Source organism: Perognathus longimembris, chromosome 6 (assembly GCF_023159225.1).
Source record: "Perognathus longimembris pacificus isolate PPM17 chromosome 6, ASM2315922v1, whole genome shotgun sequence".
Lineage (NCBI taxonomy): Eukaryota > Metazoa > Chordata > Mammalia > Rodentia > Heteromyidae > Perognathus > Perognathus longimembris.
The window spans coordinates 2,752,055-2,777,871 of NC_063166.1; the positions used below are offsets into that span (position 1 = coordinate 2,752,055).

At 54.8% G+C, this 25,817-nt stretch overlaps 1 protein-coding gene across 1 annotated transcript; it reads left to right on the forward strand.

Moving 5' to 3' along the window:
• Nucleotides 1-287: 287 nt before the first annotated feature.
• Mcm3 (minichromosome maintenance complex component 3) lies at nucleotides 288-14,733 on the forward strand. The gene is made up of 17 exons (XM_048347633.1): nucleotides 288-387; nucleotides 1,300-1,412; nucleotides 2,183-2,391; nucleotides 2,848-2,978; nucleotides 4,337-4,575; nucleotides 5,249-5,357; nucleotides 6,008-6,161; nucleotides 6,540-6,671; nucleotides 7,287-7,495; nucleotides 8,124-8,298; nucleotides 8,607-8,733; nucleotides 9,238-9,388; nucleotides 10,679-10,819; nucleotides 11,637-11,740; nucleotides 12,491-12,576; nucleotides 13,103-13,250; nucleotides 14,395-14,733. Exons 1-17 carry the CDS (start codon nucleotides 310-312, stop codon nucleotides 14,591-14,593), a joined length of 2,505 nt encoding a protein of 834 aa, XP_048203590.1. The 5' UTR covers nucleotides 288-309; the 3' UTR covers nucleotides 14,594-14,733.
• The last annotated feature ends 11,084 nt before the right edge of the window (nucleotides 14,734-25,817 follow it).

The following is a 25,817-nucleotide window of genomic DNA, read 5'->3' on the forward strand; positions in this document are numbered from 1 at the left end:
GACAAGTAGATCGACCGCAGCTCAGAAAACCCCCACGCTTTCCCAGAGCGGGGCGGGGAGGAAAGGGGTCGGACTACAACTCCCAGAATGCAACGTGCCCCGTCGCTGAGGGTCCCGCCTTCACGCAGGGGCTCCAAGTTCCGGTGGTGGGTATCAGCCAATCAGCACGTGGGTCCGCTCCCCGAGTCCCCGCCTCTTCCGGGGAGGTCCGCGCTGGTGGCGGGAAAAGTTGGGAGGTTTTCGCGCCCTGGCGGAGCGGCCCGGGTTCGTGTGCGCGGCGTCGCGGGCGGCGTTTCTGGGGCGGCGGGCATGGCGGGCACCGTGGTGCTGGACGACGTGGAGCTGCGGGAGGCGCAGCGAGACTACCTGGACTTCCTGGATGACGAGGTGAGGGGAGGGAGGAGACGGGAGAGGGCGTCGGGGCCGCCGGGGGCCCTGCGGGCCGCTCCGCCCCGGGCCCGGCCCGGCCCGGCCCGGCCCGGCCCGGCCCGCGCCGCGCGGCCTCACACGCCGACCACCTCCCGATCCGCTCGCTCCGTCCCGTCCCCCGCCCCGCGTCCCCCGCCCCGGCCCGCGCGGAGGCTTCCAGGCCACGGGGGGAGGGGGGTCGGTGAGCGCCGCCGCCGGTGCAGGTGGATCGAGCAGTTTCGACCTGCACGGACGACAGCCCTTCTGTATTTAAGCGTGCAGAACGTGTTAAAATGAGTAGTGCCGTCGAGGAAGGGCAGGCCCATTCCCACTTTTACTAAATCCATACGTAGGTACGAGTGAATGAGTGAATGAATGAATGATGTGTCAGTCCTGGGGCCTGAGCTGAGAGAGGGCTGGGTGCTGTCCCCCAGCCTCAAGCTCAAGGCTGGTGCTCTGACCGCCGAGCCCCAGCCCCACTGCCGGCTTCCTGGTGGTTAATTGGAAAGCAGTCTCTTCCAGGCTGCACTGCCCCTGCTGGCTTCCGGCCGACATCCTTAGATCTCAGCCTCTTGAGCTGCTAGGACTCCAGGCGTGCCTGGCCTAAATGTACATTTTAGCAAGCCTCAAGAGCTCATTTTGGTGCGCCTCTAAGGAAATGTCAGTGTGGAGGGCTGTCCATGATAGTGGGAGTGATAGCATGGGCCCCACGGTTATTAGACTCTCCCCGTAAGGTCTGCTTGGAAACCAAGATGGCAAATGTTAAGTAGAGAACTGCCGAAGGCACACCGGGGGTTGAGCTCTGTTGCTGAGGTTCTCACTGAGAACTGCCTCTGGCTGGAAACATGTTTGAGTCTGTGGCTGTTGTCTTATGCGGTGGTTGTTTTGTAGGAAGATCAAGGAATTTACCAGAGTAAAGTTCGAGAGCTGATCAGTGATAACCAGTATCGGCTGATTGTCAACATCAATGACCTTCGAAGGAAAAATGAGAAGAGGGCCAACCGGTGAGTACCCTGGCCAGTCAGTGTCTTGGCTCCGGGGAGATTGCCCACCTGCTTCCCCCCCCCCCCCCTCAGTTTGGAACAGGCTGCTCAGGACAGGACCTCACTGAAATGTGATTAATCTAGAAGTTCTCATTGTCTTTCCTACTCCTACACTTTACTTGTTTAGTTTGTTTTTTTTTTTTTTTTTGGCCAGTTCTGGGCCTTGGACTCAGGGCCTGAGCACTGTTCCCTGGCTTCTTCCCGCTCAAGGCTAGCACTCCGCCACTTGAGCCACAGCGCCGCTTCTGGCCGTTTTCTGTATATGTGGTGCTGGGGAATCGAACCTAGGGCCTCGTGTATCCGAGGCAGGCACTCTTGCCACTAGGCTATATCCCCAGCCCTACTTGTTTAGTTTTTAATTTGCTATTTCCAAAAGGAGGTGGTTGATTTTTTCTTCTCCATCTAGTGTTTAGCTGGACATGATTTTCGCATCTTTAATAAATAGTGTGAGGTCTGTAGATCTGGTGTCTTTTATTGACGCAGAGGGTGGCGGGAGAAAGTAAGCGCTGGATTTTTTCTTTTCTCCCCAGAGCTGAAGACAAAAACCAGCGTGTTGCACGCACTTGTTAGGCAAGCGCTCTTCCACTGGGCTAAATCCCCAACCCCTGAAGCTGGATTTTTTTCTTTTTTAATCCACGACGATCTGAGAATGGCTCTTTCTGTTTTGAGGGTCCGTTTTCTTGAGTTCTCCCTGCCCTGCCTAATTGTTCTTTCTTTGGACCCTCTTGCAGCCTCCTGAGCAACGCCTTTGAGGAGCTGGTTGCCTTCCAGCGAGCCTTAAAAGATTTTGTGGCCTCCATTGATGCCACCTATGCCAAGCAGTATGAGGAGTTCTACATAGGGCTGGAGGGCAGCTTCGGCTCTAAGCACGTCTCTCCTCGGACCCTCACTTCCTGCTTCCTCAGCTGCGTAGTCTGCGTGGAGGGCATTGTCACCAAATGTGCGTGGGTGAAACGGGGCACTTAAGGAAGGGGGGGTGGGAGAGACTTAGACAGGAGCGGTGCAGACATTTAGATGGCCGCAGAGAGGCGGGACGGAGAAATTACACACTCAAAGGTGGTCAAGTTCACCGTGTCCATGGAAGTGACCGTGTGTGTGTGTGTGTGTGTGTGCGTGTGCGCGTGTGTGTGTATTGGCAGAATGGGGATTCTGCGGAGCGCTTCTGGCGGTTTCATTCTCAACCCTGGACTGCTGATTTTCAGTAGTGATCAGTGGTACTTACCATCTAACTTGGATATGGTGATGTTCTCTATGTATATGCAAAAATGCATACATGACAGGTGTTACTGCAATAGCTTAATCTAGTTGGGAGAACCTATGGGGCGTTCATGGGTTTACATGTCACCTCTGTCACTCTCTTGTTTGATGACTTTGTATGCACGTTTTTCGTTCCTAGGCTCTCTAGTCCGTCCCAAAGTTGTTCGCAGTGTCCATTACTGTCCTGCTACCAAAAAGACTATAGAGCGGCGCTACTCTGACCTTACCACACTCGTGGCCTTCCCGTCCAGCTCTGTCTACCCCACCAAGGTGAAGATCCTGGAGCATTTGGGCTTCCTCGGGTTGGAATCAGCGTGATTTTTAATCCGAGTTATTGTGTAATTCTCAAGTCTCTCTTTTAGAAGTAGGCAGAATGAAAAATAAGGATTAGTCCAAAGGAAAGGTTGATTATGCGTTTAGTGTAGAAACTTCACAAGCATTTTTTTTTTTCTTGAATACTTATTTTAGCTGGGTGCTGGTGGCTCATGCCTGTAATTCTAGCTACTCAGGAGACCGAGATCTTTGCATTGTGGTTTGAGGTCAACCAGGGCAGGAAAGTCCATGAGACTCTTCATCTCCAATTAACCTCCAAAAAACTGGAAGTGAAGCTGTGGCTCAAATGGTAGAGCGGTAGCCTTGAGCACAAAGGCTCAGGGACAGCTCCCAGGCCTGAGTTCAAGCCCCCAGGGGCCGGTGTGAAAAAAGGTGTACTCACTTTAGAAAATTTGGAATGTTAGGAAAAGTCTGGAAGAAGGAAAGATATTATCTAATTGACACCAGTATTTTAACAAAGCTACAATTATATCTTATCATCATTTTAAAAAGGAGAGTGGCAAATATTTTCTGTGACATATGTTGCTGTGTAGTTTCACTGTGGCTTTGGGAGAAGACTGGTGTATGAAGGGCTTTCGTTATGTGTCCAGATTGACCTGGTTGGAGGATGATGCGGCGCTTACTTTGTGAGTTGAGGCAGATTATTAAAATGGATTTCCTGAGTCTAAATCAACTCGTCAGAGTCTCTTACTGTCGAATTTTAGCTGAGGGCTGTCATATCCGGTAGAGAGGACACGATAGGAATTATAGCTAGCTCTTGTCCTCGGCCTTTCCAGTTGTTAGAGAAATGAAACACATAGGTTAGCTTCAGATTCACAAGCCTACCTCGGATGAAACATTGAGCTTCCTCTGTTGCGCTGCCTTTGCCCATCAGCACTGTGTTTTGAGTTATTCCTACTGTTGTTCATCCATCCGGGTGGAGTGTCCGTATTTAACCATTCCACCGGGGACATTTGGAAACGTGTACCGGGCTGTGTGGTGCCGCCTGCCTCTCAGGCGCAGTGCTGCTGGGAGCACTTTAGAGCATGCTTTCGGGTGTTGCCTCAGTGTAAGCATGAACGCAGCAGCTTCAGTGGGGGAGTGAGAACCGCCATTTCCATATTCGTGTAGGCCTTCCCATCTGACCACGTATTGCACTTCCCATTAGACAGTCTGTTACCAGACCAGAAACGAGGCTGGAGAAGGGTCTTGTTTTTTTTGTTTTGTTTCTAGGTGGCAAAATTTCATGTTGCTCCACCAGCTGTGTGCGCCATTTTAAAGCCAAAGCTGAATATACCCTGTGTGCCCTCTTCCAGGATGAGGAGAACAACCCTCTTGAGACGGAATACGGCCTTTCGGTCTACAAGGACCACCAGACCGTCACCATCCAGGAGATGCCGGAGAAGGCCCCTGCGGGCCAGCTGCCCCGCTCCGTCGACGTCATTCTCGACGATGACTTGGTGGACAGGGTGAAGCCCGGTGACCGGATCCAGGTGGTGGGGACCTACCGCTGCCTTCCTGGGAAGAAGGGAGGCTACACCTCAGGGACCTTCAGGTACGGGGGCTGAAGAGCCATCAGCAGCTTCTGTTCCTGGCAGTCCTCTTGGTCTAGCCGGCCATAATTCTTTATTTTTGTGCTGATACTGGGGCTTGAACTCAGGACCTGCGTTTTCCACTCAAGCTAGCACTCTAGCAGTTGAGTCACAGCTCTACTTGCTGCTTTTTGGTGACTGATTGAAAATAAGAATTTTACAGACTTGCCTGCCTGGGCTGCCTTCAAACCACAGTCCTCAGATCTCAGCTTCCTCAGTAGCTCTGATTACAGGTGTGAGCCACTGACATAGTTGGCTGTGTCTGAAAGATTCTAACTGTTGGGGGGAGCACCAGCCGGTGAGACGGAAGCCTCCTGAACCACTGCCCTGTCACGGGGAACCGGTGATACCATCTTAGGCTGGGAGCAGGAGTGGTTGGTGACATGATTACAGTGTTAGGGCTCACCTAGAAGCTTCTCACTGCTTCCTGTCCCTTCCCCCAACTTCTGTGGTAACCTGTGTTGTCAGCAGGGATAAATAAGACAGAAAGAGGCATCGTCATCCCCCCTGAGATCACGGACAGAAAGCTAATTGCTCCTTTCAGAACAGCTCCCCCAACTCCCATCCTGCTCTGATCGCTGGTCTGGCTCAGTAGCTTAGTCGTCTGACCTCCTCTTCCTCTTGCCTCTGTCCCAGGACTGTCCTGATCGCCTGCAATGTGAAGCAAATGAGCAAGGACATTCAGCCCTCGTTCTCCGCGGAGGACATAGCCAAGATCAAGAAGTTCAGTAAAACCCGCTCCAAGGTCTGGGCGTGCGTGGGGACTGGAGGCTGGGAAAGGTTCCGTCTGTTTCTAGCTAGTTGATGATTATTATTAGTATTGTTTTCTGTAAAAGGCTTTTCTTTGGCTCTGTCACTGTGTTGGTGCCTGCGAGGCTCATGGTGAGCCCATTGTGAGATTGGGAGTCCGCATGTCGGAGCACAGGGTCCGAGCTGTGTGGGAAGAGTAATACACTCATTCGTTGATTTAGGTGCAATTGTTTTTGTTTTAGCTCTCCATTTTTTTTTTAAAGACAGGGTTTACACATTAAGAATTGGACATGTGATAAAAGTTACTGCCAAGGCACAATACATTCTTATTAAATCCCAAATGTTTTGAACCATGGCACACTTTTTTTTTTCCTTCCAATGCTGGGGATCGAACCCAGGGCCTTTGTAAATGCCAGGCAAACAAACATTCTACCACCGAGCTACACCCCAGCGTGTTCTTTTTCCTTGAAGCAAGCTTTGGGACCTGGGCTACGTCTTCGCCTGCTCTGATAGGTGTTGTGATAGTGCGGTTTGTTGCAGAGCGAGAGCTTCTGTGGCTAGGCACTGTGTTTATGGAGCTCACTCTCCACAGGAAGACGTGCTGGTGTCACTAGGCCTGTCACTCCATTAGTTCTCCTCCTCCAGGACATCTTTGAGCAGCTGGCCCGCTCGCTGGCTCCCAGTATCCATGGGCATGAGTATGTCAAGAAAGCGATCCTCTGCTTGCTCTTGGGAGGCGTCGAACGAGACCTGGAAAATGGCAGCCACATCCGTGGGGACATCAACGTTCTCCTGATAGGTACGGCGACCCAGAGTCCAACGCAGATCCCCTGCGGCGGGGAGGGGACGGGCGGGGAGACCTGCAGTGTGCACGCTTATGCCTCGTGTCCCTGGTGACACTTTAGTCCCGTCACAGGTCGAAAGGCTACAGTGGATCTTACTTTTGATTTATAATATCTAAAATGCTCCAGTATCTAGATAAACTTAAATTGAATATCTTGTTGTGAAATGGTAAAGGGGAAAGCGAATGAAATAATACTTAACCGCCGATGAGTGTGCATCTGTCACATCGTGAGGACTGCTGGAAGAGGGAGGGAGGGAGGGAGGGAGGGAGGACAGGAAGGCAGGAATTCCCTCGAGCGTCATCCCTGCCCCATCTTCCTGGCCCGTCCCACAGGAGACCCATCTGTCGCCAAGTCCCAGCTTCTGCGCTATGTGCTGTGCACGGCGCCCCGGGCCGTCCCCACCACCGGCCGGGGCTCCTCCGGGGTGGGGCTGACCGCCGCTGTCACCACTGACCAGGAAACGGGTGAGGCCCAGCGTGAGCGTGAGCCGTGCCCTTGAGCGTGCTGCGCGTACAGGCTTGTGTGTGGAGGGCGCGGTGGGAAGGCTCTGAGGAAGACAGGCTGTCCTGCAGGAGCAGATGAGCTCAGTCCTTGTGTCTCGTCGTTGGGGCTGCGCGTACAGGCTTGTGTGTGGAGGGCGCGGTGGGAAGGCTCTGAGGAAGACAGGCTGTCCTGCGGGAGCAGATGAGCTCAGTCCTTGTGTCGTCGTTGGGCGGCAGTGCTCCCTAGTGTGATTTGGAAGCGTTTCCGAAGGGAAGGCTTAGTGAATTACAGGGAAATGGAAAGGAAGATTGACAGCTTCGTGAGCGGAGGAAAGACTTGAGGACCGTGGAGAGGAGAGGTCTCGTGGGCTGTCGTTTAGGAGGGGGTGAAGAAAGGGGCTCCTGGAGCTTGCTTGTTACAGCTCGCTCTGGGGGGTGAAGGCGGGGCTGAGAGGGTGGGGCCCCAGGATTTCCCGAGAGCCCCGGCAGCACTGTGTTGCCGAGCGAGGAGGCCAGAGTCCTCCCTTCCCACCACCTAGTCCTCCTCTGCCCTACGACCTAGGCCGCAGCAGGTGTTTTCCCTTCTCCTCTCCCCAGGGGAGCGGCGTCTGGAAGCGGGGGCCATGGTCCTGGCCGACCGGGGCGTGGTGTGCATCGATGAATTCGACAAGATGTCCGACATGGACCGCACGGCCATCCACGAGGTGATGGAGCAGGGCCGGGTGACCATCGCCAAGGCCGGCATCCACGCACGCCTCAACGCCCGCTGCAGCGTCTTGGCCGCTGCCAACCCCGTCTACGGCAGGGTGAGAGGACTCGGGCCCCGGACCCCTGGGTGAGCACAGCAGGCCAGGCTCACCCAAGCCCAGGGCTCGTGCTGGTGACTCAGCACCGTCCTGACACACAGTCCTCTGCAAAGTTAGTGATCTTAAAATAATTCTCTAAAACGGGAAAGCGAAGAGCGCCAGTCGTGTTGAATCCCAGGGCTGTACTGGGTCCCTAAGCTGTGCATCTAGTTGAGATTGCCTTCATTACCTTCTGAGGAAGAGCGTGCAGGGTCCGAGTACGCGACACCTATATATAGGCTTGTCTCTCTCCTGACAGCTCGTTTCAGAGTCAGCTCTGCATTGAGAGTAAGCAGCTCACAGTGGAGCTTGGGGAGGAGGGGCGGACCTGGAGGCCCTCCCTCCCCAGCCCGTTAGAGGGTCCTGCGAGAGGAAGTGGCTTCCGCGTTAGCTCGGGCCGCGTGCTTCCGCCAGCCTGTGGGTGGGAGAGATGCCTTATAGATCTTGGCAGCTTTAGCCGACCCTTTCCCGCCGCTCCTTGTCCGCTGTGTGCTCCGTGGTCTGGTCTCCCGTTCCACCCCCGGGGTCGCAGCGGCTGCCCGTCGCCCGGCCGTTGACGCTGCTGCCCCTCTTGCGTGTGCGTTCCCAGTACGATCAGTACAAGACCCCGATGGAGAACATCGGGCTGCAGGACTCGCTGCTGTCGCGCTTTGACCTGCTCTTCATCATGCTGGACCAGATGGATCCCGAGCAGGATCGGGAGATCTCCGACCACGTCCTCAGGATGCACCGGTACCGGGCCCCTGGCGAGCAGGACGGCGATGGTGAGAGCCCTCGGCGGGAGGGGGGGCCTGACCCCGCGGGAGGGAGGCCGGCATCCGGGGTTGGGGGTGACAGACGCCCTCAGGTTTGGGGTTCTCGAGTGCCTTGGCACAGCTGTGGTCCTGGCAGTCCCCCCTGCTTCCCTGTTGCTTCCACATCGGTTCCCCATGGCGGTTTCCCTCTGGGGCTGCTCTTCCTGTGCAGGAGAAGCGCCTTCCCTTGTGTTCCCCTTTCTCGCTCCCCTTGGGCCCTTCTCCCTCCCCCGGGCTCCCCTCTCCCTCACGCCTCTCTCTCGCCTCGGCTTTCCCAGCCCTGCCGCTGGGTAGTGCTGTGGATATCCTGGCCACCGACGACCCCGACTTCAACCCGGATGACCATCAGGACACCCAGATTTATGAGAAGCATGACAACCTGCTGCACGGGACCAAGAAGAAAAAGTGAGCATTTCTCGTCCCCCCTGAGGGAGCCCACAATGTGTGTCCCGTCCCGTTAGATCACAGGGCTCTGCCCAGGCCAAGCAGCCATAACCCTGGGGCGCCTTTCCTTTGCACGTGTGCACCGTGGGCCGGTTGCCTTGTAAGTATTTGCGGGTGATGCAGCGCAAGGTCAGAGCTCTTCCTAAAATAGAAGCTGACGGCCTTCCCAGCAGACAGTGTGCGTGAGGTCGCTCGCCCTCCTGCCTGGCATGGCGTCTTGGGGTACAGCACAGGGAGTTGGCAAGGGGGTTTGGCTAAAAGAGACTGGCGAGCAGATGCTCAAGGCACGCCACAGGAATCCGGGGTACAGTGAGAAGCATTGGCACAGTTAATAAATAGACAATACCTAAACTTCTACCAATACTACCTAAAATTAAAAGTAGGTGTCCGGGCTTTGTGCATGTTCCGCGGAAGCGATCGTGGGGGAGGGCCGGCGGGGCGGGGCCTCACTGTGTGTGGGCCCAGGGAGAAGATGGTGAGCGCGGCGTTCATGAAGAAGTACATCCACGTGGCCAAGATCATCAAGCCGGTCCTGACCCAGGAGTCCGCTGCCTACATCGCCGAGGAGTACTCGCGCCTGCGCAGCCAGGACAGCATGAGCTCCGACACGGCTCGGGTGAGGGCCCTGGGGGGGGGCGGGGGGGCGGGGAGACAGGTTCCCCGGGAGATGCCCGCAGGCCTCCCTGCTCCCCGAGAGTCCCAGCAGCACTGCGTCCTGCCTGCTCTCTGCACACCCCCCGTGTTGCTCGAGCCTTTGAGCTCTGGTTCAGTTGTTTTCTTTTGTTTTTTGTTTTTGTTTTTGTTTTTTTTTGACCAGTCCTGGGCCTTGGACTCAGGGCCTGAGCACTGTCCCTGGCTTCTTCCCGCTCAAGGCTAGCACTCTGCCACTTGAGCCACAGCGCCGCTTCTGGCCGTTTTCTGTATATGTGGTGCTGGGGAATCGAACCCAGGGCCTCATGTATACGAGGCAAGCACTCTTGCCACTAGGCCATATCCCTAGCCCCCAGTTGTTTTCTTTTGAAGGGACAATGAAGTCGGGACTTGAGCGGTAACAGGTACACAGACAGGCTCCTCATTCAGGGAGTTAGGCGTGGCTTCTGGGAACCCACCTTGTCCCTGTTGTCACCTGCAGTGGGAAGGACAGGAACGGTCCTCAGAGGGCTCAGGTTAGAGCAGATCAGGCTGAGTGTGGGCACAGAGACCATACGTGTTTATGGAGTGTGCGCACACCCTGTGCGGCTCTCAGGAACGAGTGTGAGAGGCTGAGTGCAGACGAAGACAATTGCTGTTTTTAGCATTCCGTGGCAGCGTGTGATTGTCGGGGACCGAGTCCCAGACCATGACTACACAGCGTCGCGTAGCTAGCTGCCCTTGAATTCTCGAGACCAGTGTAGCTCACCTAAGTCCCAAGCCCCAAACCCTCGTTAGGTGGCTCAGACTCGTTGGTTTGGATCTAGATGGGATCCTAGGCCATGAACTCCGCCCCGTGCCCACTCTGTCTTCTGCTTGAACCTTCCCCCGTGACCCTGTGCTCAGATCACTGCCGCACAGCACTCGTAGAGAAAGATCGTACTGTGAGCATGGGTCTGCTTTTCCCATGGATTTGAACGTTGCCCTCTAGAGATTACACAGCACTTGTCTTCGTATTAAACTGTTCTCTTCCTGCCTCTCCCTCCCAGGAATGGTTCTGGGCTGTCAAAAGTCCTCTCACTGAGCCAGCAAGTGAGCATGATTCACCATCTTAGCTGTGATCTCGGTGGATTTGAGCTCCGACAGTTCAAGCTAGGAACTCTATATTAAATGGGGTCTATAGTGAGAACAGGCCTGTGAATATTTGTGTGGGCCTCCTAGAGTGGTGGTAGTCCAGCAGCTTCTGGAAGAAATCCTTTCTTGTTTTCCTTCCCAGACGTCTCCAGTTACAGCGAGAACCCTGGAAACGCTGATTCGGTTGTCCACAGCCCATGCCAAGGCCCGCATGAGCAAGACCGTGGACTTGCAGGATGCCGAGGAGGCGGTGGAGCTGGTCCAGTATGCCTACTTCAAGAAGGTGGGCCTCGGGAGGGGCGGGGCCTCTGGGGCAGGGCTGGGGCTCCCGTGGTAGTAAGACGCCTTGAGTGAAAAAGCTCCGGGACAGCACTCAGAATCGGAGGCTAAGCCCAGCACTGGTGTGCACGCGCACACACACACCCCCACCCTCGCACACACGTGCACGCGCGTTTATTTCTGTTGGGCCAGGCTGTGGTGGCTCACATTTGCTGACATTGATAGCCCCAGTTACCCAGGCGGCTGAGCTCTGAGGGTTGTGGTTCAAAGCTAGCCTGGGAAGGAAAGTCCATGAGAGTCTTCATAGAGTTGTGGCTCAAATAGAAGAACATCAGCAAAAAGCTCGGGACAGCGCCCAGGCCCTGAGTTCAAGCCCTAATATTGGCACGGAAAATGGTGGGGGGATGAGCCTCACCCCCCGCCCCCCCGTTCCTCTTCCCTGTCGTTCCCCTCGTGGGGTGAATTAACCCTTGTTGCAAGTACAGCTAACATTATTTCCTGATTTTCTTTTTCCTCTTGCTGGTTTTGAATTTGTGTTAAACTTTAGCTAACCGTCTAATTCACAAAGCAATGACTACTTTTCCACGTAGCCAGAGTGGTTTGGATACTTCCCTTCCTTTGCTTCTTTCTTGGGCCAGCACGTATTGAATGCCTACTCTGACCGGCCTCCCAGCAGTGTCAAAGGATGGGCGCGGCCCCGGGGCCACTGGTCCTGGGAGGGGCCGGGTGGGCCATCAGACACGCGGAGGTCACTTCTGCGGATGGCGCGGGAGGAGTTCTTAGCTCTGTTCACACATCCCCCGTGCCTGCCTTGGGTCTAGGTTCTGGAGAAGGAGAAGAAACGCAAGAAGCGAACTGAAGATGAATCCGAGACCGACGAGGAGGAGGAGAAGAGCCAGGAGGACCACACGCAGAAGAGGAAGAGGTAGGCAGAGAGCAGTGCGAGGAAGCTCTGTCGTCTGGGGGAGGAGAGGGACGCTGCGCTGCGGAGTGGCTCTGGGTTCCCCGGGGATCTGCAGGGTCTGAGGCCGAGACCCGAGCACAGGAAAGAGGGAGCGAGCGCCATGTCGTGTCTCCTGGGGTGCTTGGGTCACATCGGCTAAGAGGAGGCCAAGTGGCAATTGACCCACGCGTTACACCTTTGGGATAGCTATGCAGCTCCATTCCATTTATTTTTCATTGCTGCGTGCTGGTCCTGGAGCTTGAACTCAGGCCCTGGGCCCTGTCCCTGTGCATTTTTTGCTTAAGGCCAGCACTCTACCACTCGAGCCACAGCTCCACTTGTGGCTTTTCTGGTGGTTAATTGGAAATAACAGTCTCACAGACTTTCCTGCCCGGGCTGGCTTTGAACGTCGATCCTCGGATCTCAGTCTCTTTAGTAGCTAGGATGACAGGTGTGAGCCACAGGTGCCTGGCTCAGAATTCTTAAATTCTTGAGATGCTTGGCTTCTTTCCTCTTCCTTCTGTGACTGGATTATAGGAGGGTGACGGGAAAAGCACTGGCAAACAGCCTGTTAGCTAGCATTCTAGCTGGGAACGGCTCGGCACGCATGGGTGGGTTCAGCCTCAGCCTGGCTCGTTTTACTGTCGATGGCTCTGATTCCTTCTCTGGCTCGAGGTGCATGGTGGCGCCGCCCAGAGCTTTCCTCTTCCCTAACTGCTGTGTGCATCATAGGAGGAGGACTCGCCAGTCGGGTGCCGGGGACGGGGACTCCTACGACCCCTATGACTTCAGCGACACGGAAGGGGAGATGCCCCAAGGTGAGTAAGCACTGCCGGTGCGGCAGAGGCCCGTTCCTCTGACCCTGGGCCTTCCTTGGTCCCTCGGCACGTCTGCCTCCCGCTTAGGACCCCGTGTGTAAGAGGCTTGCCTCGAGAACCTGGGGAAGCCAGAGCAAAACTGGAACCTAGCCTTTGCTTCGTTTGCTCCCTTCTCCCCACACTGGGGTCTTTTGTCAGGTCTGGGGTGCCAGATGGTGTGTGTGGTGGCACCTCCTGCCTGCCTCATTGTTTTTGGAGGGGGTTGTTTGGTTGGTTGGGTGTTTCTGGTGGCCTTGGGATTTGAACTCCAGCCCCGGTGCTTGCTAGGCGGATGCTCTATCACTGGAGTCCCCGGCTCTCTACCCGGTTCCTCCGTGTGCAAGAGGAGATGCCCGTGTCACTGTCTCTCCTGGCAATCTAAGAACCAGGGGAGATGGGGGCGCTGCCCGGCTCCAAGAGGGCCGAGGGGTGGAGTGGCGGCGTTCGCCTCCGTCTTCTCATCCGTGCTCCCATCCCTCCTCTCAAGTGCACACCCCGAAGACAGCAGACTCCCAGGAGACCGGGGAGACCCAGAAGGAGTCCAGCGAGTCTCAGGAGACCGGGGAGACCCAGAAGGAGTCCAGCGAGTCTCAGGAGACCGGGGAGACCCAGAAGGTGGAGCTGGATGAGTCCAGGTGAGTGGGGCAGCGGCCCCTGGGCCTCCGAGTCTGGCTGAGGGGGCCAGCTCCCGGGGGGACGGGAGATCGGAGGGGACACTTACAGCCGAGGCTTGCAGACCCAGTGGAAGTGGGGAACGCCCGGCGTCCAGATGGCCCGGCTTGCTTCGCGAATTCTCTCTGTGCGAGCTCCAATCACATCCTCAAGGGCTCGGGACTTAGGGCAGCATTTGTCTTATTAGAACTTTGGATTCTTTCCAGTGGGATGCATTTTTTCCCCCTCAAAGTGACCTTTTGTCTTGAAGTGAATTTTTGTTAGAGTTTCAGGAAACATTTTTGTTACTTTCTATCTAGTTTACTGGACCCCAAAGGAACCCCATAGGCAGGGCTAGCTTTTCTTTTGAATGTGTCTGGAACTCGCTCAGCACAGTGTGCTCAGGAAACTAGAGAACCATTCGCACGTGTTTAGGGGCAGCCACGGTCCTCCGTGGCCGTTGTTCCTGTGGGCGCTTTGTGGCCACGGTCCTCCGTGGCCGTTGTTCCTGTGGGCGCTTTGTGGTCTCGTGGGTGTCACGTTGAATGGGTCCAGCTCGCCCATAGTGCGCGAGCGCCAGCGTCGCGTCGGTCAGTTCAGGCCGCTGCGTGCGATGGAGCAGTGCGATGGAGCCTCTCAGTGAGGCCTCGCCGGGCGAAGGGGAGGAGGGAGGCCCAAGAAGCAGGCGCCCCGGGCCACGTGCTGGTGAGCCGGCCCCGTTTCCATTCCTGCCGTGGGCGTGCCGGTTTGCAGCAGCCTCGCGCGCTGCCCGCCTCTCATTCTAACCGCTCAGGAGGCTGAGATCTGAAGATCACGATTCAAAGCCGCCCCCAGAGACAAATCCCAGAAAAACCCGAAGCGGCGTGTCTCAAGGGGCAGAGAGCCAGCCTTGAGCGAGAAAGCGAAACGAGGGCATGAGTTCAAGCCCCAGTACTGCGTGTGCGCGCGCGCGTGCGCGCGCACACACACACACACACACACACACAGAGGCCTCTCTTTTCTTATCTGCACTGGAGCAGCAGTGGGGGGGGAGGCGAGGGTGCAGAGGGAAGAGGGAGGGAGCCGCACGGTCCTCCTAGCGTGGGCTTTGGGTGGACCGCCTCCTCCACGCGTGTCCCGTCCGCACAGGCTGAAGGCATTCAAGGGGGCCCTCCTCGACGTGTTCCGGGAAGCGCACGCCCAGTCTGTGGGCCTGAGCCGCCTCACGGAGTCCGTCAACCGCGACCGGGGCGAGCCCTTCTCTCCGGAGGAGATCCAGGCGGCGCTGAACCGCATGCAGGACGACAACCAGGTCATGGTGTCTGAGGGCATCGTCTTCCTCATCTGAGGCCCCCGGGGGGCCTCCGTGCAGCTCCCCCCCCCCATCCCAGGGTTCCCCTTCCCTCTCAACATCCGTGTTGAATGGCTGAAGGTGAGAGTTGAGGGACGACGTGGTGTTGTGATTGGAGGAGGACTACTGATGAAGGCTGCGGGGGGGGGGGGGTCGGGAAGAAGGAAGAAGGGGGGGCAGCAAGGGAGCTAGACCACCCGCCCCTCCCCACCCCTCAGAACTCCCCCAGCTCCTCCCCTCCCAGCCCGCCCCTCCCTGGCCCCTCCGACCCAGCATCGTCTCATGTAAATACTGCGCCCTGTGAGGGGCCGAGTGCCTTTCCCGCTGAGTTCTCCACATGGTCTAGAAAAGGCTTCGCGTTCCGCAGAGAGGACCGGAGGCACGTTTCACCGCCGTTCGCGGAACACTGTGCACGAGGGCTAATTTGTGTGTTCATGTTGGGTGTTTCGGATGTGGAATAAAACTTTTGTACACATGGTCTTGAAGCTTCGTGCTCTTTATAAAGAAAGGTTTTGTTTCCTTGCAAGCGCTGTCTGCACGCGTTGCTGCTCGGCACCGTTTCACCCAGCGGCCACGAGATGGCAGCAGCCCGCTGTGATCTTGAGGAAGATGGCTTCAGGCTTTCCAGCTCAGCAACAACACCTGTGTCAGCCAACATTGATGATGCAAGTCAGACCCTGCCAAATTAGAATAGAAGTCTCGGGCTGGGGATATAGCCTAGTGGCAAAGAGTGCCTGCCTCGGATACACGAGGCCCTAGGTTCGATTCCCCAGCACCACATATACAGAAAACGGCCAGAAGCGGCGCTGTGGCTCAAGTGGCGGAGTGCTAGCCTTGAGCGGGAAGAAGCCAGGGACAGTGCTCAGGCCCTGAGTCCAAGGCCCAGGACTGGCCAAAAAAAAAAAAAAAAAAAAAGAATAGAAGTCTCACCTCAGGAGGGCAGAGAGTGAAAGTCTGGGAGAAGTGACGCCCTGGCTTTCTGAACTGAGATCAAAACCCTTCATAGAGAAATGATACTTAGGTCTGGCACCCTCAGAATGGTCCAGGTTCCTGCTATGAGCGGTTCCCTCTTAGGCTACTTTGGACATTACCTGGATTCCAGCCTTTGGGATTCATTTCCACAGAGCAAGGAAGAGAAATGAACCCATTCTATGGCATACAACCAAACCACATGGCTTGAGTAAGCTCCCCAGTAGCTTTCTTTTTGATGAAAGGAGGACAAAATGAGTAGTTGTTTCATTTTTATGACATTTTTCATCAATACAAAATCAATTCCTGGTGAAAGTTGCACCCTTGCAAAGGGAGCTGTCAGAGTTCTAGATGGAGGATTCTTTTTTGGTACCATTGGGATTTGAACTCATGGCCTTAGATTTGCTAGTGCTCTACCACTTGAGCCACGACCCAGCCCTGCTTTATTTTCCAAAGTATTTTCTGTCTCACCCAGCCTAGACTGTGGTCCACCTACTGCAAGTAACCAGAATGACGGGGGCCTGCCGTCACACCCAGTTTTCCTGTTGAAATGGGGGCGTCTCACTTGCCTGAGCTGGCCTCAGCTCCCGGTCCTGAGTGCCACCTCTTCCGTTGCTGTGATTTCAAGGAGAGTCTGACGTTGGCTGAGTGCCAGCGATGTGCACCACCTCGGGACGACAAAGCAGGACTCGGGCTGCGTAGGTGTGATAATGGCAGTGAGAGAAATATAAGTCCTGTGCTGTGCAAACGCTAGGGAGGGAGGAGGGACTGGCCGGGTGTCAGAAGAGAGGGTGCTGCTGGGTATTGCAGCGCAAAGCCAGCAGCTTTGAGGGGTGTCCTCGGATGGTCTATTCGCCGAAGGCTTTACCCTACAGGATGCGGTGCAGAGTGTGGGGAGCAGGTGCACCCTGCGTTTTGGTGATCCCAGGTCTTCCTTGCTGAGTGTGCTAGCTCTCTTCCGACTAGGCAGAGAAGAGCGCGTGGAAGACTGGCCTGTTCCCGCGACGCCCGCCGCGCCCGCGTTCCTTAGGGACTTTGATTGAGCTCAGGGAATTTGCGTGTGGCTTGCCAACCAAGGACGCCGGAGAGCACTGAGGGGCCAGGTTCTTTCTCGTCGTGGCCCCTGTGCGGGATCCTAAGAGCCGCGTGGGCCAGAGCCCAGCCACGCCTGCCTTCCTGGAGGGCTCAGATCCTCTCCAGAAGAAAGCCGCACCCCCCCTACCCCCCCAAGCTCTGTCCATGCTGCAAGACAAGAAGTGCCATTGAGATGGCTAAGTAATTTGTAGGGCCTAGGGAAGTGAGTTTTCTACCTTGAAGAGAATATGCTACCCATTCCTTAGTTTTGGGGTGTGTTGGGGGGGCGGGTCATGGGAACCCCAGAGGGCAGTGCGTGGAAACGGTGGCTCCTCTGCTACTACAGATCCCGCGGCCCTGGTTGGCATCACTGGGTGGAACTGAAGTGGAGCTGCTGGGAGAGGCGGGGCAGAGCGGGGTCTGCACACCAGCCTTCCTCGGTATTTGTGGGGATCCCTTCGGAGGCACCTCTGAAGATCCTAGCTACTCAGGAAGCTGAGATGGGTTGGGAAGCCAACCCTGGGCAGGAAAGTCTGTGAGACTCTTACCTCACCAGAACAACCAGAAGCGGTGCTGTGGCTGAAAGCGGTACAACAGTAGCTTTGAGAGGAAAAGCTCTGGGACAGTAACCAGGACTGAGTTCAAGCCCCACGAATGACAAAAAAGGTGGAGTGGTATGTGTCTATAACCCGAATACATTCTTCTCGTACCTGAGTTCATCTCTAGATTACTTCTACCTCATTTGTTGTAAATGCTGTTTTTGGGTTGCTTTTTTTTTTTTTTTTTGGCCAGTCCTGGACTTGAACTCTGAGCCTGGGCGCTGACCCTGAGCTTCTTTGGCTCAGGCTAGGGTTCTACCACTTGAGCCATAGCACTATTTCGGGCTTTCTAGTTTATCAGGGATGAGAGTCTCACGGACTTTCCTGCCTGTGCTGGCTTTGAGACACGGTCCTCAAATCTCAGCCTCCCGAGTCGCTAGGATTACAGGTGTGAGCCCCCCGCACCTGGCTGTAAAAGTACAGATTTATGTAGGAAGGCTAAGGAGGAATACGGTCCGGTGCAGACATCCTCAGAGGGGTAGGAGTATTTTCAATTGATCTGTAACTGCAGAAACAACTTGTGTTACTGAAGGCTGACAATAGCGTTTAAGGCAGTCCTTTTAACTTTCCTAGTTTGTGAGGAGCACTGCAGGATGTTTTCAGTGATCTCAAGGGACTTTATTTAATTCTTAGATTTTTAGAACAAAATTCAATTTGAATTCGTTACGATATAAACCTAGTTGACTTCTCTTTTTCAGTTCTGATTTGACGGCTCAGAGTTGAGTCTTGCAGGTCCATTATTAACCAGCATGGAATCCTGGCTCATTCTCTCGCGTCTTTCCTCAAGGCAAAGAATTAAGATTTTAAATTCTTCTCCTGAATATTTTTACTATTAACTCCTGAGTGCTTCTCCACAGTCTGTAGGAGGATATTAACCTCTGCTGAGATTTGCTATTCTGATAATAGTTTGCTCAGTGGGAATTTTTTTGTAGCAAACGAATCCTTCTCACCTGTAAGTACCACTCTGACCTTGCTGTAGAAAGGCCTTTCACCTTGCCATCGAAAGACCGGCTCATGGAACGTGTATGTGTGTACTCCTACGTGATTGAGACAGCCTAGAATGAGCCATAATCAAGCCTGACGAAATCCCCAAAAACAAACACAAAACTGGAACTGATGTCCATAGTTCTATTTTTTTCCAAAGTATCATGACTGGTAATAACATATGACTGTTTAAGAAAGTAGAAAATTAAATTTATCACCTTAATGTAACTGCTATAGTTTATCGTGTGTGTGTGTGTGTGTGTGTGTGTGTGTGTGTGTGTACTGGGCTTGAAGTCAGGGCATTTTTCCGATAGCATTTTCACTCAAGGCTGCACTCTTCCACCTGAGTCACACCTCCCTTTTGGCTTTTTGTGGTTTATTGGTAAGAAGCTTAGGTGATTCGACCACAGCCAGTTCCGTTGGGAAGGTCTGTGGGGACCAGGGTTCGGAGCGAGGCAACAGACCTTCCGCACACCTGGGGCTGCTCTCTTTCCAACTCCTTTATCTGGGCCACAGGTCCTCGAAGCCAGGAAGCCCAGCTCGCCTTGTGCTCCTGTCCTTTGGGGAGAGGTCACGCAAGTGAGGACAACCCGAGAGTCCCCGTTCTGAGTCACATCCTCCTCATCGCCCCTTCTCTGTCTTTTTCTCTTCTTGGTGACAGTACTGGGGCTTGAACTTCGGGCCTGGGTGCTTTCCCAGAGCTTTTTCACTCAAGGCCAGTGCTCTGCCGCGTAAGTCACAGGCCCACTTCCAGGCTTTTGCTGGTTCGTTGGAGAAGAGTCTCTGACTTTCCTGCTCTAGCTAGCTTTGAACTATGATCCTCAGATCTCAGTATCCTAATTAGCTAAGACTACAGGCGTGAGCAATGGGAGCCTGGCTTTTCCTCTCTTTTATCTTCATTTTAATCTGGATTTCTTTTCTTTTAAACTTGATTTTATTGTAAAGGTGATGTACAGAGGAGTTACAGTTACATAGGTCAGGTGTGAGTACATTCCTTTTTGAACAGTGCCACCTCTTCCTTCATTTTCTCCCAGTTTTTTCCATCCTAATCTGGATTTTCATAGGGCACATGAACTGAGATTTTTTTTTGGGGGGGGGCAGTCATGGGGTTTGAATTTAGCGCCTGGCACTGTCCCTGAGTTCTTTCACTCAAGGCGAGTGCTCTACCACGTTGAGCCACAATATCACTTCTAGTTTTCTAGTGGTTAATTGGAGACAAGAGTCTCATGAACTTCGCTGTCTGGGCTGGCTTTGAACCGTGATCCTCAGATCTCAGCCCCTGAGTAGCTGAGATTACAAGATGTGGGCCACAGTGCCTGGCACCACTTAGAAGTTCTAGCCTGGAGTTGATATCATTGTTTTCCACAAAAAGAGGCATGTGTGTCTATGTGTGTATGCTCATGCATGCATTTAATACACACTCACACCTGAGATGACGCGTGAGTACGTAGGGCACTTGAAGGCCGATCCTTTTCTGCTTGAGTAGTTCCATAAAATCCTAAAGTTGCAGGGGCCTCGGCAGGTCCAGCCAACCTTTCCATGCCTCCAATTCTCATCAAGACTTGGTGTGGTTTTCTGGTGTCAGATCAATCCCTCTCCCCTTCAAAAACACTTTTCAAATAAGCGAAAACCATCTCTTCTCCAAAGTACCTGTGGTTTAATAACGTTGACAGCTTGTCTGTTAGGAATCGAAGGTAAGGGAGTAAGTAGAGAAGTGAAATGAGTAAGGATGAAATAAAATGGCACTGACATAAAATTAAGCGGTTATTTATTGACCACCGGCCACAGATAGAATACTGTGCTAGGTTGAAGTAGGAGTGGTAGGGAGATAGGGGCGGGATTCGTGGGCGTCTTCAAAGGGTTTAAGATGCAGAGAGTGGTCGGGAATGGAACACGAGAAAACATCAGGAGGCCGAAGCCCCTCCAAAGAGCCACTGGTGTGAGCCCAGCCGAGCCCCCTGTGGTGACATGAGATGTCATCAGGGACCCCCGGGGGTAGGACTGGCAGGGGTCACCCCGGGGGTGGGACCGGCCAGGAGCCCGCACCAGCTCCCAAGTGCAACCACGTGTTGTGGAACGAAGGTTGGCAGGTCGGCTTTGCACGGGTGCAGAGCGTTTGCTCGAGTGCGCGAGGTCCGGGTCACGCGTGAGGTGGGGGCCAGAGCCTGGGGAACCCAGCAATTCCGTGGAGCAGATGAGTGTCTTCGGGGGACTTTATTCGTCACCCCAAGCCGGGTTGGTCCTGGGTTGGGGGGAAAGCCCTGGGCAGAAGTTGCTCATCCTTTTGCCCGCGCGCCCTGCTGGAAGCAGGTGGAGGAGAGACTTGGGGCGAGGAAGGAAAGTTGGCTGCCGTTCCACACGCAGGGCCTTCCCCACGGCCGCCGGGCTGGGGTTGACTCATTCGGGCCGCGGGGCAGGAAGTCAGCCTGTGCTGAGTCAGTGAGAGTGTGCGCAGCACGCAGCTCTGCAGACGCCCGGCCCTGCCCGGTGGCCTCTCCGTCCCTACCCCTGCCAGAGAAGCTTCCAGAGGGGGTTCTTTGCTACGAGGATACCAAGCCTGAACTTTTCCTCTCTTATTCCCATGTTGTGCCAAGTTGCGAAACCACCACCAAGAAGGCCACCGAGACTCAGATGTTCCGAAATGCAAAAGCAAGGCAAGGCTTTATTTAAGCGAGCTGCAACTCGGGCCTCGTCCTACCCACCGACACAGCGGAGGTTAGGAGGAAGCCCCGAGCTACGATTACACAGGGCTTATAAAGGCAAAAAACAAACTTACAGCCATCAGGTGTTCAAGCAAGCAAGATTAGGACACAGGTACAAATCTGATTGGCTCAGGGTTCGAGGCACCCCAGGGGTGGTCAGAGTTAAGCATTCCCAGCGGTTAGAGTTCTAGACTGACTGGGCCCTAATGGGCTTGCCCTGGGTCTGCTCACAGGGCCTGCTTATCTCAGGTTCACGTGGTAAAGTGGGGTTCACATGGTAAAGTGGGACCTGACTTCAAAGTCTGGCACTTCACCCATAGCCTGTCGAGGATACTTCGTTTTTATATTTTCGGTTTCAGGAGATACGTTCGGTGTGAAATGTGTTCAGTGATTGCACCGCGGGTTATCTTTCAGGCTGGTGCTGGGCTTGAACGCAGGGCCTGGGCGCGTCCTTTCGCGTCTTCACTCGAGACGGGCCTTGCTCCCTGAGACACGGCTCTGCGTCTGGGTTTTGGCTGGTTAATTGCAGGCCACCCAAGCTGGCTTCCAGCGACAGTCTTTCAGCCTCAGCCTCCTGAGTCGTTAGGATCACGGGAGCGAGCCCGGCTGTGGGGTTGTTTCAACACAGGCTCTTGCTGCGTCGTCAAAGCTGGCCTTGAACATGCGATCCTCTGGCTTCAGCCTCCCAAGTGCTACTTCCAAGAGAGCACTCCCGTGGCGGGGGCCCATCGCAGACTTGCAGGGTGGCCAGCCCGGTTCCCCGGGGCTCTGAACGCCGGCCACCTCAGACTTCACGTGACGTCGCTCACCCGGCGTCTCGCGAACACGCAGTCTGCCCCGTCGGTGCGGGCGGATGCCCAAGAATCTGCACGCAAGCCAGCTTCCCGGGAGGAAGCTGGACACGGGCGGTCCTGGAACCAACCGCAGCCCTTCACATCGCGGGGCTGGGCCCGGCCTGGGCCGTCCTCTCGCGAGGCTGGCATCCTCGCTCACCTTCCTCCCTGCTCGCCCGGCGGCCAATCCTTCCACTGTAGAACGAGGGCTTCTTGTTACGGACCGTGCTGTGCGCGGAGCTTCTACAAGCGCCTCCAGTGTGTCTCAACACGAGAACAAGGCCGATTCTCAGTCCAGACACTGCACATACTCTTTTTTTTCTTTTAGACAGAAGAAAGGGTTGTGTGAGGTTGCTGAAGCCGGGGTCGTGAGCAGCCGACAGGTGCGGGGGTGGGGGGGGGAGGTGGATGGGTCCGCACTCGGGGCCCAAAGCCAAACCACTCATGAGATTAGCTCGACGACGCTGAGGTTCTGTACTGGGAGGAAGCTGGGGAATGGAAGCCGTGCGTTGAGGCCATTCGCCGAATGCTCCGACACGGTGGTCAGAAGCACCTAACGTACACAATAATGTCCAGGAAATCCAGAGAGAGCGCTTCAGTGCTGTTTGGAGATAGGGCTGGGGTTACAATAAATTACAGGCCGAGAGCTTCTGTGTGTGAAGAAGTTAACCGGAGTGTCAGGTTGCATTAATTCTCGTCGACGATGCTCTTTAGATCTAGGCCTTGCTTAGGTGTTTTAACAAGAAACCAGAGCCTGGGTGAAAAGTAAAAGATAAATAGGAAATGCTGCAGAACCCTTTAATGGTCTCAATCAAACCCTGCCCCCGTCCCAGTGGTTTGCGAGACCCCAGGGTTCTGGGTCAATGGGGCTGGGGGGGGGCAGCTCACTGCTGTCAGAGATGCAGGCTGGGGAAAGTGCTGCTGCGTATCACACCATCAGTTCCCCGCACATTTCCACATCCCCCGCGGAGGAGGAGAAAGCTTGATCATCGGCTGGATGACACGTGGGTTCTGCCCTTTTCTGTCTGGAAGCGACTCACTGACACGCTGTTGAAGCAAGCCACTGAGCGTTCCCGCCGCGCTCTTCCTCCTCATGCCCTCCGACTTCCTTTTTTGTTTTTAATCACATAATTTGTTCTTAGTCCTTCACTCCCTCCCCCAGGAAGAGTGGACGCCATCCAGTCAAGAGTGTCAGCCGCAAATCTAGGGCTTCTAGACGGCATAGTCCATTTATTCTGGAAGGTCTGGCTGAGCAGAGGGGGAGGGAAAGAATGGACTGACAGCATAGGCTGGAGAGTGGAATAGAATAGAATGATGACTAGAACAGGAGACAGTGATAACTATTTCCACCTAGACAGAGAAGGGCTTCGGAAATGGGCGGGCATTTTGGCCCGTGGGACACTGAAATCCCGTCTGGCTGGATCGTGGTCCCCCCTCGGGAGACCTGTAAAACACCCTCCGGGAGGGGTTCCATGCTGATTGTGGAAGGGGTCACGTTCCCGTTTCCTGGGGGTCCCTGGGCTCTGCTTCCTTAGAGGTTCAGAAGAACTGATTTTTTTTTCTTCTGGTAATCTCTCCAACCACACATGCAATGGTACAGGAACTCGTGGCGGTGGTCTGGGTGCAAGAAATGGTTTCTGATTCATTTTGAAAGCTCTCTGAGAGACTCTGCAAGCGTTTTATGTAAGTCATCTGTGTTTCTTAGCCTTTACATCCCGTAACTCTTCCTGCCTTGATTTCATGCCAGGTTACTGGGCTTCTATTTTATTATTGCGCTTATTTATTTGTGAGACAGGGTCTTTCTGTGGAGCTGTCTGGCCTCTACTTCATAAAACCCCTTTGTGCCCTCCCAGCTGCTAGGATTATAGGCATGACGCCACCACACCTAGTGTTTAGATCATATTCCTTCAGCTTTATTCTGATTCCCTTAGGACTAAATGAAAGGGCTTATGCTTTATTTTGATTCTTGCTATTAGGAAATTTAATTGGTTGAAAGGTTTTTCTGGGTATTTCTCCCTTGAAAGCCTTTTCAATCTTAGCCTTTACTTTTGGAGACTATAAATAACTTGTTTCTTTCTTTTTTTTTCCTTCCGTCTTGCAAGATTGTGGATTTCCTTATTCCCGTTCTGCTTATAACCCTGTCAGGTCTTTCCCGGGCTCATCTCTTTCTTGTGTTACTTTGTCCAATGTAGAAAATAGTACCGACCCCCATAACTGCTCTTGTTTTCCCGTCTCTCCGGTCACGCGTCAGTCGCCCACAGGAAATGCCTCCCAGGTCATTGCAGGCCAGCGTTTTGCCATTACAGTAACACAGACCCTTGTTCCTCCCGCCTGCGCTTGGACTGCCCTCGTGGCCTGCCGTCGACCCGCAGGTGCAATGCCACTCTGCCCAGAGCTTTGTTACAGTAACTCTCCTCTCAGGCATTAATTTCCATTTCTCCAGGTAGAACGTTCTGTTACGGAGCAGACCTGCATTGCAGCCACCTTTTCCGGGGTTGGAGTTGTAAAGCTGAAGTTATGCACGCAAACCATCGATGTACCCAACGATCTCATGTCATTGCTCTAGTGTGAAAACATGTGTGCTCATTTTCTTCCCATCACTAGATCGGAGCTCATTAAGGTAGACTCCGTAATTAAAGTCTGTTACTCAGTCATGGCTCCAAACACAGGGAGGAGGAAACGTGCTGATTTGGATGCCTCTGTAGCTATACTATTTTATCACATGTGAAGGTGTATTTAGTCCTGAAATCACAGAATTACAGTCTTCTGGCGTTTCTCTTCTGCCAGGGCTGGTGGTTGAACGCAGGGCTTCACTCTTGCTGAGCATGCTTGTTTGCTCTACCACTTGAGCCATGCCTCTCGGCCAATGTTGTACCAATTATTTTAGAGATGAAATTTGGGGGGGCTTTTTGTTTGTATTTTCGGGGGGTGGTCTGGTCTCCATGTGTGATCCTCTAGATCTCAGTCTCCTGAGTAGCTGGGATTCCTGGTGTGAGCCACGGTGCCAGGGCTTCTGGTGTATTTGCAGTGGGCTTGTAGAGATGACTGGGGTGCCCGTCTAGTGGGTGACGGCCCCCCTGTGTTGTCGAACGCCGGGGTGTCTCGCACCATAGACGGTACAAGGCCAGTCAGCGATGAGCGTTCTCCACGTTGGCCTGCGTGCTCCCTGTGAACTATGATGCCCCCAAGATGGGCGCCCGAGTTGTGTGATAAGAATGCTTCATTCGTGTTCCATGGATGAATGCTCTGGTCCTGCTTGAAGGTGGTAGCAGGCAGTGACGAGCCATTGCCCGACAGGGCAGGAGGAGGCCGCACCGCTCGGGCCTCGTGCAGCTGCCACTTCCTCCTGCTCGTGTGCATGGCCGTGTCCTCCCCCTCCGCTTCCTCCCGGGAGACTTGCTCCTTGCTTCTGTCCAGCTAGCTGGTGCATTGTTCCTCGCCCGGGCGGTAGCCCTGACAAGAAGAGACAACCGAGGAGGTTGGTGTTGATGGGACGATCCCCCCCGCCATGTAAAGGCAAGGCGAGGGCGGCAGGGCGTGGGGGGGGTTCATCCACGGCACTGGGCTCTGCTGCTCGTGGGTTGTGCTGAGGCCGAACCGCGTGGTGTTCTCGAGCACGTCCTCACTTCACGGGGGACGGAAAGAGAAATTGACGGGGAGAGGGGGAGCAAGGCGGGGACAAAGGCTGGGGCCGCAGTGTTTTCCTCCAGGTCCCTGCCGTCGGCACGCACTGCCCGTGGAGCAGCAGCGGGGCGTCCCCGGAGGCTGCCGGCTCCGTGGGCCGTGAACACGGTTGCACGGGGCCCGCAGACACGGCGGATCCGCGTCGCGCCCGCGGCTGCCTCCCTTTCCTTCAAAGGAAGGGCCGGGTTTGTGCGTGGCTTGGGAAGCGCGCGTGGCGAGTGGAAGCTGAAATCTCCCAGCACGCCTGTCCCGGGGGCTTCGTGCGTGCGTGCGTGCGTGCGTGCGTGCGTGTGACGCCACCACGCCTCCCGCCACACGCTTGCTCCCCCTCTGCGTGTGCCTCGTTGAAACTGGATATTTGTGCGTGTTGGATTGG